Source organism: Tetrao urogallus (genome assembly GCF_951394365.1).
Source record: "Tetrao urogallus genome assembly, chromosome: Z".
NCBI classification, from domain to species: domain Eukaryota; kingdom Metazoa; phylum Chordata; class Aves; order Galliformes; family Phasianidae; genus Tetrao; species Tetrao urogallus.
This window is the reverse complement of record NC_136816.1, coordinates 48,081,873-48,100,042: the sequence shown is the minus strand read 5'-3', so window position 1 is coordinate 48,100,042 and position 18,170 is coordinate 48,081,873. Positions and strand designations below refer to the sequence as shown.

The 18,170-nt window shown below is 38.9% G+C and overlaps 1 protein-coding gene across 1 annotated transcript in view; it reads left to right on the top strand.

Annotated features, from left to right (window-relative positions):
- Positions 1-17,875, top strand: part of SLC1A1 (solute carrier family 1 member 1) — a gene marked incomplete at both ends in the record, with an annotated part of 47,075 nt that extends 29,200 nt beyond the window's left edge. The window contains 7 exons of the mRNA XM_079548075.1: positions 1,164-1,271; positions 3,769-3,953; positions 5,954-6,061; positions 12,460-12,582; positions 13,216-13,410; positions 14,588-14,722; positions 17,629-17,875. Coding sequence (XP_079404201.1) covers positions 1,164-1,271; positions 3,769-3,953; positions 5,954-6,061; positions 12,460-12,582; positions 13,216-13,410; positions 14,588-14,722; positions 17,629-17,875 — 1,101 coding nt within the window. The remainder of the gene's footprint in view (positions 1-1,163; positions 1,272-3,768; positions 3,954-5,953; positions 6,062-12,459; positions 12,583-13,215; positions 13,411-14,587; positions 14,723-17,628) is intronic.
- Positions 17,876-18,170: the final 295 nt, after the last annotated feature.

The window sequence follows — 18,170 nt, the reverse complement described above, 5'->3', positions numbered from 1 at the left end:
CTGTTATCAGCTCCAGATCAACCTTTGCAAAAATATCCTTTTTAGGACTTGAATGCAGAAATCAGCCATTGTGTTAATATGTTTTTCCATTCTGGGATGGGCAGAATTACAAGAACCATGTTGTGAGAATTTACTTCTTCTTAAAAATGCACTATTATTGATGAAATTTGAGTAACTAAGCCCTCACACCACTTTATCTCACGTGTAATGTCCATTTCTAGAACTGATGATTGATCTTGAGAGAAAGGAGACACCTCTTTTGGAAGCAGTGAGATTTGGAAGATGAAAAAGGAAACCCTTGTCTGTATAGTCTTACTTCAGATTCAGTCATCTTAATCCATAAACATATCCAACTGTGTTTTGTGATTATCTCTGTTTTTCCTTTTTGTCTTCCCTAGTGGCTACCTACCAGTTACTTGAAGTTTGTATGTGAGATAGTTTGCCTTCCCCATCAGATAATGATATTAACTGTCCTTCTGCTCACAACACTGAGTGTCTTCCAGTTTACAAAACTTCTCCATGCAGATGATTTCATATGTTAACAACTTTAAGGACAAATCTTGTGCCTCACTGAGCTATAAAACCCTGTACTAAACCTTTTAGAAAAAACAAAAGTAGTTCATCTTTTTACAGGCCACATAATAGCAATATTGGTGTAACTATCCTGATAGTGGAATGCTGTAAGCATCCTTTATAGACAGTGAGACTACCACACCTGCTCCATTGGTGTAGAAGATGAAAGCAGTGTGGGTTGAATCAGGTGCATCAACACAACAGACCAGTTCTAGAGTGGCTGAGTTTCCATAGTGTTTCCATAGAGTTTCCATACTTGGAAAGAATGTTGATGAGACTACATCTCAGCAAAAAAAGGCTTTGTCTTTGACTGGAGCTATGTCTTATCCTCTGCAAGACTGCAGCAGATCCACCAGATGCCTAGGAATCTGGAGAGCAAAATTTATAGCAGATTACTGTGAATCACTTGTTTCATACACAGAATCCAAAGAAAAAAGAAAATGGTGGCTCACATTTATTGGGAAATAATGTATGTGTATGTCAGGTTGCTTCATTTTCCCCTTATTTTTAGTGGGCAGCTATGCCTTTGTTTGTTCTTCAGTTTCCTCATATTTCTAAATCACCTCTTGTTTTTGAAACAACTTTTTCAGTATAAAACCAAACGTGAAAAAGTGGAAGATACAACTGGTGTGAATAAAAATGGCTCCACATTTACAGAAGAACTTGTTACAACTGCTACGACAGCAGAAGTTTTGGAGGTGCGACTTTTATTGTTATATTTCATAGTAATATGGGAAGTGAGAAGGAAGAATATAGATGAAATCTGATGTAATTGTTATCATAGAACTACAAGATGGCTTGGGCTGGAAGTTCCAACCCCCCTGTCATGAGCAGAGTTGCCATTCACTAGATCAGACTGCCCAGGACTCATCCGAACTGGCCTTCCACATTGCTGGGGATGGGGCATCCACAGCTTCCCTGGGCAGCCTGTGCCAGTGCTTCACCATTCTGTGAGTAAAGGATATCCTCCTAATATCTAATCTTAATCTCCCTTCTTTTAAGTTTAAAATGTTCCTTCCTGTCCTATCCTTATCAGACCATGTAAAAGACAATCTCCATCTTTTTTAGAAGCTCAGTTTAAGTACTGATATTGAAGTTAGTCATTGAGATAAGTAAGGACATGGTTGACATGCGGTTGACATGGTAGAAGGAAGGAATGCTATTCAGAGGGACATCAACAGGCTTGAAAGGTGGGTCCGGGTGAACCTGATGAGGTTCAGCATGGCGAAGTGCAGAGTTTTGCACTTGGGCCGGAGGAATCCCAGGCATCCATACAGACTGGAAGGAACAGTCCTTGAGAGCAGCCCTGCGGAGAAGGACCTGGGTGTCTTGATGGATGAAAAACTTAACATGAGCCAGGAGTGTGTCCTTGCGGCTCAGAAGGCAAATGGTATCCTGGGCTCCATCAAAAGAGGGGTGGCCAGCAGGGACTGGGAGGTGATTGTCCCCCTCTACTCTACTCTTGTGAGGCCTCATCTGGAGTACTTGTCCAGGTATGGAGCCCCCAGTACAAAAAACACAGAGAGAGGGTCCAGAGGAGAGGGTCCAGAGGAGAGCCACAAAGATGATCAGTGGGCTAGAGCAACTCCCCTATGAAGACAGGCTGAGGGAGCTGGGCTTATTCAGTCTGGAGAAAAGAAGGCTGCAGGGTGACCTCATTGCAGCCTTTCAGTACCTAAATGGAGCCTACAAACAGGAGGGGAATCAACTCTTTGAAAGGATAGACAACAGCAGGACAAGGAGAAATTTAAGTTGAGGGAGGGAAGATTTAGGTTGGATGTCAGGGGGAAATTCTTTGCAGAGTGAGTGGTGAGGTGCTGGAACAGGCTACCCAAAGAGGTTGTGGATGCCTCGTCTTTGGAAGTGTTCAAGGCCAGATTGGATGGGGCCCTGGGCAGCCTAGTCTAGTATTAAATGTGGAGGTTGGTGGCCCTGCAAGTGGCAGGGGGTTGAAGATTCATGATCCCTGAGGTCCCTTACAACCCTGGCCATTCTGTGGTTCTGTGATTCTGTGATGATACATAGATATATTTTAGGAAGGGCATAACATGAAGTAAATTCTAGTGGTGATTTTGAGGATTTTCAAGTAGGCTTAAGAAAACGTGAGGGTTCCATTCATTAATAAGCAATATTAAGTTTAGTGTATTATATAAGGAAACAGTGGATTTATATCCTCCATTAAATGTATATGCAAATTAATTGTCAATTTGCTGAGAAATTAAGGAGAACACTTATTATTGGAAGTCTGCATATATATCAGCAGTGAAGTAACTGAGTATCCCATAAAGAAATAAACAGAAAATCATAATAAAATTTTGTGAAATGAAAAGTAGAAAACATTTATTATATAATAGCTTGCTATTCTAGAAAGAATAAAAAAAAGACAAAAGTAAAGAAGATGTCTAGCAAGTTTCTGATTTGAGGTCTGAAATGCTTATGGGTTTTGAAAGTTTGTAAATCCTTTAATTACATTAGAGTAAGAAAGGAATTCAATATTCTGTAAACATAGAACTGTGAATAATAGCAGGTCAATGTTCTTTTTACTGTACCTTTTCCAAATTTCATCTCATATGTATTAAGATCATGAGAATATGGGCTATATGAAAGGACATGAATTAAATCTTGAATGCAGTAAGCAATTCTGTCTTTCATATATGAATATTACACAAACTGAGGAGTGTGCAAATGCTTACCTAGGTAGTGTGTTTTTTATGTTACATGCTTCTGATTCTTCTATAAAGTATGCAATTTCACTGATTTCAGCTGAAAAATAGATTTCTAACTGAAGGCAAAAGTGCACAGCATCGTCCCAGTTCTTACACAATTGACTGTTTTAATAAATCTGGGCAAAAGACCTTGACTTGCATGGAAGTGACCACAGGGATTCTCTGTCAGTTGGGTTTTGTTCCCCATAGCAGGAAGTAAGTCTTGAATATATTGAAGGCATGACTGAGTATACCAGACCTTACTATTTGTGTCAGAAGTCTATAGAATGTTGCTTTACTCTCACCTAAGATTTGGTTGGATTGCTGCATAGGTCTAAAATACGCTACTTTTAAAGGCTCACAGAGTAGAGTGATTGGGGTAAAGCTCTATGTCTTTTCAAATGTCTAACTATGTTTTCATCTAAGAATACTTTAAAGTAAACTCAGTGTTTTCAGATTGTAACTTTTCTCCCTTGAATCTGATATATAGAACAAAACTCAAGAATATAAGATCGTGGGCGCGTATTCTGATGGCATCAATGTTCTTGGCTTGATCGTCTTTTGTCTTGTTTTTGGAATGGTTATTGGAAAAATGGGAGACAAAGGACAAGTTCTAGTGGATTTTTTCAATGCACTGAATGAAGCTACAATGAGGATAGTTCAGATAATTATGTGGTAAGTCCAAGGACATACTGGCATGTTCTAACTATTTAAGTGAATTTTGTCTTTAAGTGAAAATATAGGAGTGGACTTATACTTCATGTTTGCTTTTGTATATGTGCTTTACAGCAAGCAGCTTTAAAGGAAGGCTGGTAAGCAGTTTCATTCTACATATTTTGATCCTTTTCAGGAAACTAGAAACAAGGCTTCTACTTACTGTACTGTACTGTACTGTACTAAAAGAACAGTGCCACTAGTACACAAGTTTTTCAGACATTCTCACTGGAAGATCATATCAAGACTGTGCATCTGTGCTGATGATTGGAGGGCTGTAAATCAGTACCAACATGGCCTCTTCAGTCTTGAACACTATTCCCTATTGTGTTCACAGAGTAACTGTTCTTGGAGTTAAGTTCATTTAGAAATATAAATTAATGTACAAGCCACACAACTGAGCAAAATGTGCAGTGATATGCAAGATACAGTTGGCATCATTTACCTTGTACTTGTAGGCTTTGTGAGACAACATTCTCAAAATATTCTCACATAATGTTCCCAGATAGAAATAATAAAAAAAAAAGTGCAGCACCTCATCTGATAGTATTTGATTGGACTTCATAGCAATTAACAAAACTTGTGTCTCTACAGTAGTTGTTGAGCAGATCACAGTTACAGGATGAGCATCATAAAAGCACTCTCTTCTTTCCAGATTTTGATCCTACATGCAAGCACATTATGCCATTTTACTATGGTTCTCTGCTCATACTTGCCTGTTTCACTCTGAAAATAACTTAGCAGATCTCTTCCTTTCATGGATCTTCTCTCCATTCCAACACACTGAAGTTTCTGCAAAACAGTAAGCATATTGAAAGCTAAGCTGCACACTTCTACCTTTAGAGAGAGGTAGTTCTATCTCTGCAGTTTGCTCTGAGCTGTATAGCTCATCCAGTTCCCAACTGAGTTAAAGCTCTGTGGAACAGGCTGCCTCACTCTGCAACTAACAGTGCTCTAGAGTTAGCATAGGATACAGATAAAGGTTTCTCCCCATATGCTGACTATCCTTTGTTTTTCATGTGCCCAAGTTGGTAGCTATAGACATATATAGTATGTCTCTAGAATGGGAGCTGCTGCTGTAAATAAAGTAACCTTGGACACTGACAATGTGAGGAACTAGTTCTGCTTTCACCCTTTCGGAGCTCAGCAGAAACCAGGAATCCACATTTGCATCCCCCATTACAGGGGGAAAGTACTACTTCATTCATGAAGTGAAGCACAGACATTTTTATTAATTAGCAATTAAAAATTTTAAATATATACTTTTCATAAATTCACAAATTTATAGGTTAATTGGAAATTTTCATCTTGTCTGTGTCGCAGCCTTCTCTGTGGTGCTAAAAGAAATGAAGCAGAGCCGGTGCTAGTGTAAGCCCTTTGATTTTGCCTTTGAATCTGTCTGTTGCAGGCCACAGCCCATGCAGCTATTCATTACTGCTAGAAATGGCTCTGTGCACTCACTGTGGAAAGAAGCCCTCCATCAGGAAACGCACTGATTATGTGCTATCCCAACATATTACAATCATTCCCTTATGCAAGTGATTCACACATGGCTTCTAGTGCTATAGGACAACTCCTGGAAGAGCAAGAGTCCTACACATCTCTGTGATTTCAGAGAGCACTTTGGCTTCAGCCCTGAAAACATCCACTTTCAAATAAGGTTAAACCACTCATTTTCTACTGTAGGACAAAACTCACTCTTTTTCCCAACTTCTGTGTATTCTGCGACACCATGCCATGCAGTCAGACTATATACAGAGTTAAATTTATTCTTTCTCAGTATTTTTTCTTCACCTCTAATATAATTTTGTTTCAAGCAAGTAAAATCAGATGTATAATACAGTATCAGAGGAAATTCTTCAGACTGCTTTAAAAAGTTACACTGCACAAGACATTATTATTTAATGAGCATGAAGTATTTCTGAGAATAGAATTTTAATTGTTCTATTTTTGCTCTCTAGGTACATGCCGATTGGTATTGTGTTTTTAATTGCTGGGAAGATAATAGAAGTTGAGGACTGGGAAATCTTTCGTAAACTGGGTCTTTATATGGCTACAGTATTAAGTGGGTATGTCATATTCTAAAAATGATATTAAATATATACAATTTTGGGGATTCAGTTGATTACAGTTTAATTTTCCACAATAACTGGTGTTTTCTAGGTCAAATACAAAAATTCCCGACAGTGAAAATCATGTTTTGTTTTTAAAAATGAGTATTTTTAATCTATTGTTGTATTCATTATTTTATCTTCTCACCTTGATGCTGGAATAGATTATGTCATTGCATTTTTGAAAGTAGAAATGTTTCTTTTAGAAACTAGAAGTTGGGAAAGAGTTAGAAGTTAGGAAAAAGGGGCTTTGTAGGCTATTCAACATACAAGAATATCAGAATGAAGTTGGGAATCAGTATGGGACCTCACAATCCACTGTGTGTCAGTTCTGCTTCCCTATACAGATGCATTGTGAATGCAATACTCAGTAAATTATGCTAAGCCCAAATGACTTTGAGCACTTCTCACCTTGACACAGAGCAGATTGCTGATACTGACAGATCATGCTGTCAGTTTATCTTTCAACACAAAAGTAGCTGTTGAAGCTGCAAAACCAGCAGTTGTTAACTGCATAACGTAGCCAAGCATCAAAACACCTTTGCTATTCTTTCTGTAGACCTCTGACTGTGGAGAGCAATACTAGGCAGAGGCACTGACAGAAAACATTTGCAGATTTGAAAATTGAGAAGGGGCAGCTTAACTGCTTTAAGTGATATAGATTGTAATACTAGATCATTATATTCTCTGAAGAATATTACTGCAAAAAAATAACAACAAAAAACCTCTTTGGAAAGATAAATAGTTATTACGGACCCAATAAATCAAATGTATTTAAATTGCTATTTTCAGTTCAGTGAAGCATAGATTCTAGGCTGCCTTGGTTCATTGCCCTAGCATTCATTCCTATAATTCCTTCACTATACAGTATCCTTCACTATACAGTAACTTATTCATGTTTTGTCTAGAAGCTCTATCCAAAGTTGTTCAGTAGCTTCTATCTCCTGCATGATATTTTCTTCAAAAGTTGTTCACAAGCTTTCTGACAACCAAAGAAAGAGAAGGGGAATATATTAATCTTAAATTCAATAAATTCATTAAAAAATCAAGAAGGATCTCTTTTCTGCATAATTTTCTGCTAGATAATAATATTTAATTCAAAGTTGTTGTGTTTACATTTAAGCATAAGCCAGCATTTCGAAAAATCAGTTGAGATGTGTGACTTCCTAAGAAGCTTTAAAAATATCACTGAATCTCCACTTTACCAAACTGTTACAGAAATGAGTGCAATTTATGTTTGTGTTACACATGATGCTGCTTTATTTAAGTTTCCATTTAATGTTTGCTTGTTGCTGAACAATGGGTGCGTGTTTGGGGCTGTACCAGGCTGTTTAGTGGGGAAGAGCCACTGCCATGATGTTGCAGGGCAAAGGGCAGCTCCAGGACGGGTTGTGATAAACTGCATGTAGCCTGCAGGTCCCAGGTTGGACTTGCCTGCTCTAATGCCTTTGCTCCAGTTGGCCACTAAGTATCTTCAGCCCATCAATTTTCTATCATAGCAGCGTCATAAGCAGGATGTGTTAGCAGTCACAAAGGAGAAAAATCAAAGTAGGAGGCATTTGCCAAGGTCTCTTAATCTGAGGAATTAATAAAACAAGGAAGCTACAGCAAGCAAACTCATGTTTGTTTGTCTCATCTGAAAGCAGCCAGGCAGATATATTTCTTGAGTGCTGTGAAGTATGTCAATCTGAGAAACAAAAACTGCTTCTTGCTGTCAGTTGCATTTCATACATGCAAATAAATATTACTTCTAATTTTTTTTTTTGTTTCATGATAATCTGTAGTATTGGAACTAATATGCACAAACATTGCTTTGGGTAATGCCAAGTTCATGCTGGCAGTAGTAAAGTGAGAATCTGAAATTTAAAAAGTACATTTGTTTGGAAATTTTTGTTTCTGGAAATAAATATTACTTGAAAAGTTTTTCATCAACAGTTTTGTTAAGACATCCAATAGCATTCATGCCTATATAGTTTTTCTATGTTCTGAAGAATTCAGTTTGTTCTCAGGAACCACTGTATGAATCAGTAGGTTTCATATTGTAACTTTTTAGCAAAATTTTATTGATGCATATTGTATGCTCTCATTTACATTTCACTGAATAAACCCTTTCATGAATACAGGATGCATAGTTAGATTTCAAGGTGATGTGATTGTTGTTGTTTGCTTGTTTTTTTATGGAGTTGAGGATTTCTATACTATAGCTACAGCTTTGTTAACTCCCTGATGTTGGCAGAACAGGTAGTACCATGATATATTTCTGTCTTTATCAAATACTCTAAAATCATAAAGTGTTATTACAACATAGTATTGTTCACAGGAACATCTTGTGAGGACAGAATAAAAAACCAAAGGTCATACATGCCACAATTCTGGGCATTGTATTTCCATGCTATGATAACTTATCTTCAAGAAGAGCTGATGTTGCCATTATTTGTGACCCTGGAATACAGAAAGTATTGCACAACGTTTTGTGTATATTTCATTTCAAATATACTTGTAGCAGGCTGTTTACCTCTAATGTTAATACTCACGAATTAAGACACACTCAATATCCAAGCAAATGAACCTGAGTAATGTATAAAGCCAAGAGGACAGTTTGATCTTTTGCATATCAACAGAATTAATTCATAATGAAAAGTAATTGTTTCAAAAGACAGTATTTCAGCACCTTACAACATGAAAGATGGTAGAGTGATATGTATTTCATTTGTAGTATCTGAACTATCACAGAATTACAGAGTAGTTGAGACTGGAAGGAAACTTTGAGATCAACTAGTCAAACCTCCCTTCTCAAGTGGAGTCCCCTAGAGCATGTTATCCAGGATTGTGTCCAGACAGCTTTTGAATAATATCTCCAGGGAAGCAGACTACGTAACTTTTCTGGGCATTCCCTTCCAGTGCTTGGTTACCTGCACAGTAGCTTTTCCTCATGCTCAGATGAACTTCTTGTGTTTCAGTTTGTTCCCATTGTCTCTTGTTTGCTTGGCACCACTCTGAAGATTCTAGCCCCATTCTCTTAATACCTTTCCTTCAGATACTTACACACATTGATCAAGTACCTTCTGAGCCTTTGCTTCTCCAAAGTGTAGTGGCCCAGATGCCTCTATCTTTCCTCGCATGCTCCAATCCCATTAACGACTTTCATAGACCTTTATTGGACTCACTCCAGAAGCTGTGTGTCTCTTTTACTAGAGGGTCCAGCACTATTTATAGTACTCTAGGTGAGACTTCACCAGAGCTGATGGAGGAGATGTTTTACCTCATTTGATCTGCTGGCAGTACTCTTTCTAATATAACCTAGTATACTATTGGCTTTCCTGAGCACTAGGGCACATTACTAGCTCATGGTCAACTTGATGTCAAGCAGAATTCACAGGTCCTTCTCTGCAGGGCTACTTTCCAGTAGTCCAGCCCCCAGTCTGTACTTCCGCATGGAATTATTCCTCCCCAGCTGCAGAACCCTGTAATTGCCTGTACAGAATTTCAAGAGAAATTCTGTCCACCCATCTCTCTAACCTGTTGAGATCGTTGTGAATGGCAGCACAGTCTTCTGTGCTATCAGCCCTCTTCCCAGCTTTGCATCATCAGCAAACTTGTTGAGGATGCAATCTACCCTACCAATCTACTCTTTAGCCAAGTCTCTGATGAATAAAGTAAACAATATTGGACCCAGTTCTCTATGCTGAACAATCCCAGCTTTGTCAGCCTGGCTAAAGAGAGATGCTTCAGCACTCCAATAATCTTTGTGGCCTCCACTAGACCCACTCCAATAACTCCATGTTTTTCTTGTGCTGGGGGCCCCACACCCAGATTCAATATTTCAGATGAGGCCTCACAAGAACAGAGTATATGGGGGCAGTCACCTCCCATACCTTGCTAGCAGCTCCTCCTTTGTTACAGCCCAGTATACAGTTGGCCTTCCAGACTGCAAGTGCACACTGCTGGCTCATGTCTAGCTTTTCACACACAAGGACCCACAAGTCCTTCTCCATAGGATTGTTCTCAGTAAGTTCTTCTCCTAGTCTACACACATATCTGGGAATGCCCCAACCCAAGTGCAATATTTTGTTGAACCTTATTAGGTTCAACATGGACCCTTTCTCAAGATTCTTCAGATCATTTTGAATGACATCCCTTCCTTCTACTATATCAGCTGCACAACTCAGCTTAGTGTTATCTGCAAACTTGCTTGAATGACCTCAATTCCACTATCTATGTCACTTGTACAGATGGTAAAGAGGACTGGTCCCAAAACAGTCTCTCAGGGAGTGCCACTTATTACTAGCTTCTACCTGAACATAGAGCCATTGAACACAACCTTCTGGGTGTGACAATCCAACCAATTCTTCATCCATCAAATAGTCCATGCTCAAATCCATCTCTTTCCAATTTAGAGATAAGGTTGTGGTGCAAAACCATGTCAAAAGCCTTGCAGAAGTTTGGATAGACAACACCAGTTACTTCTTTTCTGTCCACAGATCCCATCATTCCATCTTATAGTGAAATCGTAGAATAGTAGAATCATTAAGACTGGAAAAGACCACTGAGATCATCTAGTCAACTGCTAACCCATCACTACCATGCCCATCAAACCATGTCATAGAAATCTGCCAGATTGGTCAGTCATGATCTGCCCTTTGTGATGCTGTACTGGCTGTCTTAAGTCATCTCCTCATCTCATATGTGCCTTAACATGGCTTCCAGGAATATCTGCTACATGATCTTCCCAGGCAGAGACATGAGGCTTACTGGCCTATAGATTGCCAGGTCTTCCATTCTTCCTTTCTGAAAAAATGGGAGTGATGTTTCCCTTTTTCCAGTCACTGGGGACTTCATCTGACAGTCATAACTTTTCAAATATGGTGGAAAGTGACTTGGCAAGCACACTAGCTAGCTCCTTCAAGACCCTGGGGTGCTTGTTGCAAGGATTTTCAAGAGAAAATAATGGCAGGACACTGGAAAATGGTTTTAAGTTGAACAAGAGAAGATTTGGATATCAGAGATATAAGATTTGGAAGGTTGGATATCAGTGGGAAGCTCTTTACCGAGAGAGTGGTGAGATGCTGGAATTGGCTGCCCAGAGAGGTTGTGGGTACCCCATCCCCAGAGGTGTTCAAGGTCAGGTCAGATGGGGGCCTGGGCAGCCTGGTCCATATTAGATATGAAGGTTAGCAACCCTGCCTGTGGTGGGGGAGTTGGAGCTTGAAGGCCCTTGAAGTCCCTTCCAACCCAAGCCTTTCTGTGATTCTGATTTTATGTTATCTAGCCTCATAGACTGTACACATTCTGCCTCATGAGGCAGTCTTGGATTTACTCTGCTCTTACAGAAGGAGGGGCTCTGTTCTACTGACCCCCACCCAAAGGTGATATCTACTAGCTCCACTTAGTTCTCATGAGTACAACTCATCAAGGCCCACATACTTGTGGATGTCAAGTTTGCATAAATGAGCCCTAGCCCAATAATCCTCAGTCTAGGGAAAGCCTTTCCAGACTTTCACTCTTCTTGCCCTTGACATCCCTAGTCAGATTCAATTCCAAATGGGCCTTAGCCTTCTTTGTTGTATTTCTGCATATTCTGACAACATCAATATGTTCATCCCAAGCGTCTTGGCCCTACTTCCACTTATTCTCCTGTACACCTTATGCTTCTGTTTGAGTTTTGTCAGGAGTTCCTTGATTCATACAGGTCTCCTGTCCCCTTTTCTTGATTTCTTATTGATAGAAATGCATCATTCTCGAGACTGGAGAAAGTGTTGCTTGAATACTAATGAACTCTCTTGGACTCCTTTTTCTTTTAGGGACCATTTCCTTTAAATTCTTCCACTATGGTCCCTGGACAGATCAAAGTTAGCTCTCCTGGAATCCTGGGTTGTGATCTTATTGTATTGCTCCACTTCCTCTTCACAGGATACTGAATTCCACAATCCTATGGTCACTGCAGCCAAGGATGTCCCAAGCCTTCACATTTCCAATCAGTGCTTCCTTGTTTGCTAGTACAAGGTCCAGCAGCACATCTTTCCTCACTGGCTCCTCCATTTGTATGTCAGTTTTGTGTATAGAGTCAGTGTAATAAAAACAAACAAATGTTTTATCATATTTGAAATTGCTGGATGAATATTGGTTTAAATATTATTTGTTACTTTACTTTTCTTCAGCAGTTTAAAAGTATTTCAAATATATTGATTAATCCTTGCTGTACCTTGGAAAGAGATACAAATAATAATCTCTTCCTCCTTACAAAAGAGTGAAAGAACCTCATTTTTTTTTTGACAGTCTTACTCTATAAATTGTAAAATTTTAAATCATAAATCTAAAGAACTCAATCTGTTTAACTAGTCCATCTTCTTTTCCAGACTTGCAATCCATTCCACTATAATTCTGCCACTGATCTACTTAATAATAGTAAGGAAAAATCCTTTTCGATTTGCCATGGGGATGGCTCAGGCACTTCTGACAGCCCTCATGATTTCTTCCAGGTAAACAAAAAGATTTATCTTCTGTAATGTTCTTAGTAGTAATTGCATTATTTGTACTCTGATTTTATTACCACTTTGTTCGACAACCTGATTTCACCTGGACAATTGTAAATTCCATGGAAGTTGAAATGCTACGTTTCTGCAGTACCCAAAATGGCAGTACAGATTGCAGTGAAGCTCTGCTGGCCTTTTACAAAACTAGAATCTGCTCTTTGCAACATATCTTCAGGAAATAGTTTTTTTGCCATTCGATGCTCACAAATCTTGATGTCAAGCAGAATTCACAGGTCCTTCTCTGCAGGGCTACTTTTCAGTAGTCCAGCCCCCAGCCTATACTTGTGCATGGGATTATTCCTTCCCAGATGTAGAACCCTGTAGTCTACTTCAAAGTTACATACATAGTGAATATTTTAATGCTTAATTAAGACTTTGTTATTTCCTCCCACAATTAGAAGAAAGAGCAAAGCTTGCATTGCTTTAAAACTCAACTCTTAAGTTTCATAATGCAGCCTTCCTATCTGATGTAGATCTCCTTTTGTTTCTTAGAGCAAATCAGGCTCTCAGAAAAAGGAAAGATAAAGGATATGATACACCCCTACTTGCATTTACTTTTTGTGTTTATTTATGTGCCAGTTCAGCAACTTTGCCCGTCACCTTCCGCTGTGCAGAAGAAAAAAACTTCATTGACAAAAGAATTACCAGATTTGTACTTCCAGTTGGAGCTACTATCAACATGGATGGCACAGCTCTCTACGAGGCAGTAGCAGCTGTATTTATTGCACAACTGAATGACTTGGAACTAGATATTGGCCAGATAGTTACCATTAGGTAAGACTAAGCTTATCACATAAATTTTGTTGATGTTGTGTTGCTGCGGGTTTTTTATTTTTTTTTATTTTTTATTTTTTTAGTGATGAATTCTATATTTGCTTTGGATAGCTCATGGAAAAAGTTGAAACTATCACTCAAACCATAGTAAAATCCAGAAACATTGTCTTTCCTTATTCCATGACCTTGCCTATGTGACCTGATGAGGAGGTGGGATGGGCCAGGATGTGCAGCATTGTTCTGGATACTGCCATTAGTTTCAAACAAAACACTTGGAAACCTAACTCTTCCTGGGATCTATCTAATTTGTGGGTTAGACATGCATTTACCTATGTATTAACATTTGTTACTGTAACAACTGATTGCCTGCCCAATGAGATATGTGTTCTCCTATAGTGTCTGAGATGGCACTGATTTCCCCTGTACTCAGCACTAGTGAGGCCACACCTCAAGTACTGTGTCCAGTTTTGGGCCCCTCACTGCAAGAAAGACATTGAGGCCCTGGAACATATTCAAAGGAGGGCAACAAAGCTGGTGAGGGGTCTGCAACAGAGGCCATATGAGGAGAGGCTGAAGGAGCTGGGAATGTTCAGCCTGGAGAAGAGGAGGCTCAGGGGAGACCTCATTGCTCTCTATAACTTCCTGAAGGGAGGTTGTAGTGAGCTGGGGGTTGGCCTCTTTTCTCATGTCATTAGTGATAGGACCAGAGGGAATGGCTTCAAGCTACGGCAGGGGAGATTCAGGCTGGACATGAGGAAGTATTACTTTTCAGAAAGGGTGGTCAGGCACTGGAATGAACTGCCCAGGGAGGTGGTGGAGTCACCAACCCTGGGGGTGTTCAAGGAAAGGCTGGATGTTGTGCTGAGGGACATGGTTTAGTGGGAGCTATTGGGAATAGGTGAACAGTTGGACTGGATGATCTTTTAGGTCTTTTCCAACCTTGGTGATTCTATGATTCTATGATTCTATGATTCTATGATTCTATGATTCTATGATTCTATGATTCAAACACGCCTCATAATCTTGTTCCCGAACCAGGTAGATAATGCTCCACAGAAAAACTAGAACATAAGAACAGCTTTCTGGTAGTGAAATATGTCTATTTGTGTCAGAAAATAGAGTTTCTGTAAGCAACACTTACTCTGAATGTTTTTTCCTGGCTTTATTTGGGATTTAGTGTCACAGCTACAGCAGCCAGCATTGGAGCTGCTGGTGTTCCCCAAGCTGGACTTGTTACCATGGTGATTGTTCTGAGCGCTGTTGGCCTGCCAGCTGAAGACGTTACTCTGATCATTGCAGTTGACTGGCTTCTGTAAGTTTAAAGCACTTAGTATTAGATTATTATTTTTTTAAAATGTTTACACAAGCATGTGGGTCTGCATGAGAAGACAGTAAATCATGTCCTGTAGGTCTGCAGTAGAAATTGAACGAATATTCTTCTTATGGTTGGTTATAACAGTAGCTTTAATTCTGACAGAAATCCTGCAGCATGAAATGGCAGATATTAATCTCACATCCAGAGGTGCTGTTTAACCAGTGGACACAGCATATTTAAATGATTAGTAGTAGATTAGTAGTACTTACTACCTCTGGAGTTACTCAACTTCTGCCGAATTACATAAAGTAGATGCACCATTAATAAAAATCAAATGCAGCCACAAACGGTACATTTCATCTGATTTCCATAAAATCCAAGAAGTGGTGAAGAATGGAGCATGTGAACTAAGCAAAGGTGGTCTTTGATTCTATATGCACACACACTGCAGACTGTATGTCTGTTCTGCCAGCATTACTTTGCTAGGGCCCTTCTATACCGAGCCCCATAACCAGCAGGTGCACACTTGCAAACTTGGAAAGCGTTTGTTATACCTGATCCCAACTACTTCACTGGAGCACATAAAGAGCACATAAAAACCTCTCAGTTGCATTAAGCCCTTTCTGAAGGGAGGCATTTAACCTAAAGTCTTCTGTGTTCAACTTAGACATTTTTATGCTACTTCTGCAAAAGGAAATCAGTGTCCAGCTTTCTCCCATGATTTACTGGGAAAGAATAGCAAGATTTCTTATTTTAGGACTATAGTTTATAATAAAGCTTTTTTTCTCTCCCAAAGTGTCTGTGCTATAATGCTTAGAATGAGATCTCATTAATTTGCATTAACTCAACATTAACTCATCAGTACCAGTGCAGAGATAAAAATCATTTTGTGTCTTTGCTCTTCCTTTTCTTATACTTACATTTACCTTCAAAGTAAAACCATCTGTTTTCCCTATCCACGTTTTCCAATAATTTTCTTGAAGGATTTGTTGGCCTGCAGCCTACGTATTTCACAGATATACTTATTTGATTTGATTGTTTAACTCAGTTTCACAAGATGTGGGGAGAAGCCTTGATCTCCAGTAGAGCAAGACTGAAAAGAATTCAAGAATCAACTCAATTGCAGTATAATATTATTTCTCAAGAAAACCCCAAAAAATCAAACAGCTCCAATTACAGTGCATTCTCTCCATGAGCTGTCTGCAACAATGTCTAATAGGTTCGTTTGCCATACTGCACAGTCATTTAGTTTTCTCAAGCTTTTTTTCTAGTCATTTAGTTTGGCTAAGGATAGGGAAGATCTGTACAAGCCAGTGGCTTAGAGAAGGTATAAAAAAGAAAAGTGAGAACAGAAAAATTGTGTGTTGATACCATTCCCCAGCCTCAAGGAAGCTGTTACTCAGAGTTCTTAAGATAGAGGTGTTTTTTTTTTTTTTTTTTTTCTTAACAGTTCTCATTAGATTTCTTTTTACGTTAAATTTTCTTATTGCACTTTGAAGCATCCATAAGTTTTGTGAAGATGAATTCCACAATCTTTCAGCATGTTGTACAGAATGTATTTTGCTTTGTTTGTTTCATCACACTTCCCAATAATTTTATTTGATACCCTCTAATTCCTTTATGGAAGTGAGATTGACAGAAAAAGAGAATAGTCATTCCTAAATTCCAACACAGACATAATATTATGGACCCTTTCTTTTCTCTAGGTTAGAAGTTTGAAGTTCTTAGACACATTTAGGTGTTCCATGAATGAACTACCTGTTCCACCATGACACAGATGAATAATTGGAACCATCTCTTAATTCCAACTGAGATATTTTTTCAGATGAGAGTGTTTTGCTGTACAAAGAAAATTAAAGATTAATTACATGTACCAAGGGTCATTGGCAGTGCATTTGCACCTCAGCAGACAGAATGCGTTTCTTGATGCCATGTAGATTATTAACACTTGCCTTTCGTACTTCATGCCTAAAATGTATTATTTTGAAACCTGCTAGTAGTGTCTCATTAACAGTCCTCTAGTTAATTCTGAACTTACCAAAGTTTTATTACATAACCTTGAAGACATCTTCCACGTTTTTAATAAAGAGGTAGAATAGAAATATTATGCAAGATGAGTTTCCACTGTGGCTCGCTTGTCACAGTACTCCTACCAGAATTTTATTTCACTTCCTTTCCTTATCAGTTACTTCCCTTCCATATGGAGAATACACGTGGGGTTGTATACATGATGTTGTTCAGCAGCAGTTGTAGAAAAACATGTTTTGGACTGCTTCACTTCAGTGTTGTTTTTGACAAATCCCATGGCAATTTACAAACTTTACTATCTTGCATGATTTTCAGGCTTTTCTGCCAAGTAGTGGCAGATTATTTTTTCTCCTGATAGAAAAAATCAGAAGTAGAAAAGTATCACATTCCTTAACGTATCAAGAAAACTTTGTACTTCAACCCTTTAACAAGGCTTTGGGCCAGAATACTAAGCACTCCTCTGGCTGAGGAAATGACTGTCAAAAAGACAGAACACACAATGTGGGCTCTTCTGTTTTTTTTTACCGCAGTCTTTCCTCCCATCAAAAGTGGCCTCATCACAAAGTGAACCAACTGTGCAGCATACTTAGGGGCCTGAGAAGGACTCCCCATAAGACCCTTCAAGACTGTGCACAGCCCTTTGGTTGCTGCTGTTAATAGACCAGTGATGTGACTTAAAATTTTACACATCCTGTACAAAGCCCTTAATTTGGGAAGTCACTCCTCATTCTACAACACTATTGTACACTATTTTAGTTCTAGAATTATACAACATCTGTTTTGCGGGGAAAAAAAAAAGCTATTGTAGAAAGTTAGCCACTTTCTACACACAGAATGATTTGCCTGAGCTTTTTATTCCATATTTTATTCCATAGAGATCGATTCAGAACAATGGTGAATGTCTTGGGAGATGCCTTTGGTACTGGGATAGTGGAGAAGCTCTCTAAAAAGGAACTGGAACAGATGGATGTTTCCTCTGATGTCAACATAGTCAACCCTTTTGCCTTGGAAACTACAATACTTGATAATGATGAAACAGAGACCAAGAAATCATACATCAATGGAGGCTTTGCTGTAGATAAATCTGACACCATATCCTTCACGCAGACATCTCAATTCTAAAGCCAGTAGCTTTCAGATGAAAGAGAAGCACTACAGGACATGGCTATATGCAAGATCTTTAAAAGCTTGAAGGAATATTGAGAATGAATTATGTCTCGCACATATATGATTTACTGTAGAGACTCTGATCCTCATCACCAATTCTGCCCCCTTCTGATCACCTCTCCCAGCAATTTGAATTCACTACTTTTGATCCTTGTAGAAGACAAAGATTTTTATTTTTTTTTTTAAAGTATATACTATTACTGAGGATATGAAATGCCTCTTTGGATTCAGCATGCTCATAAGTGGGGAT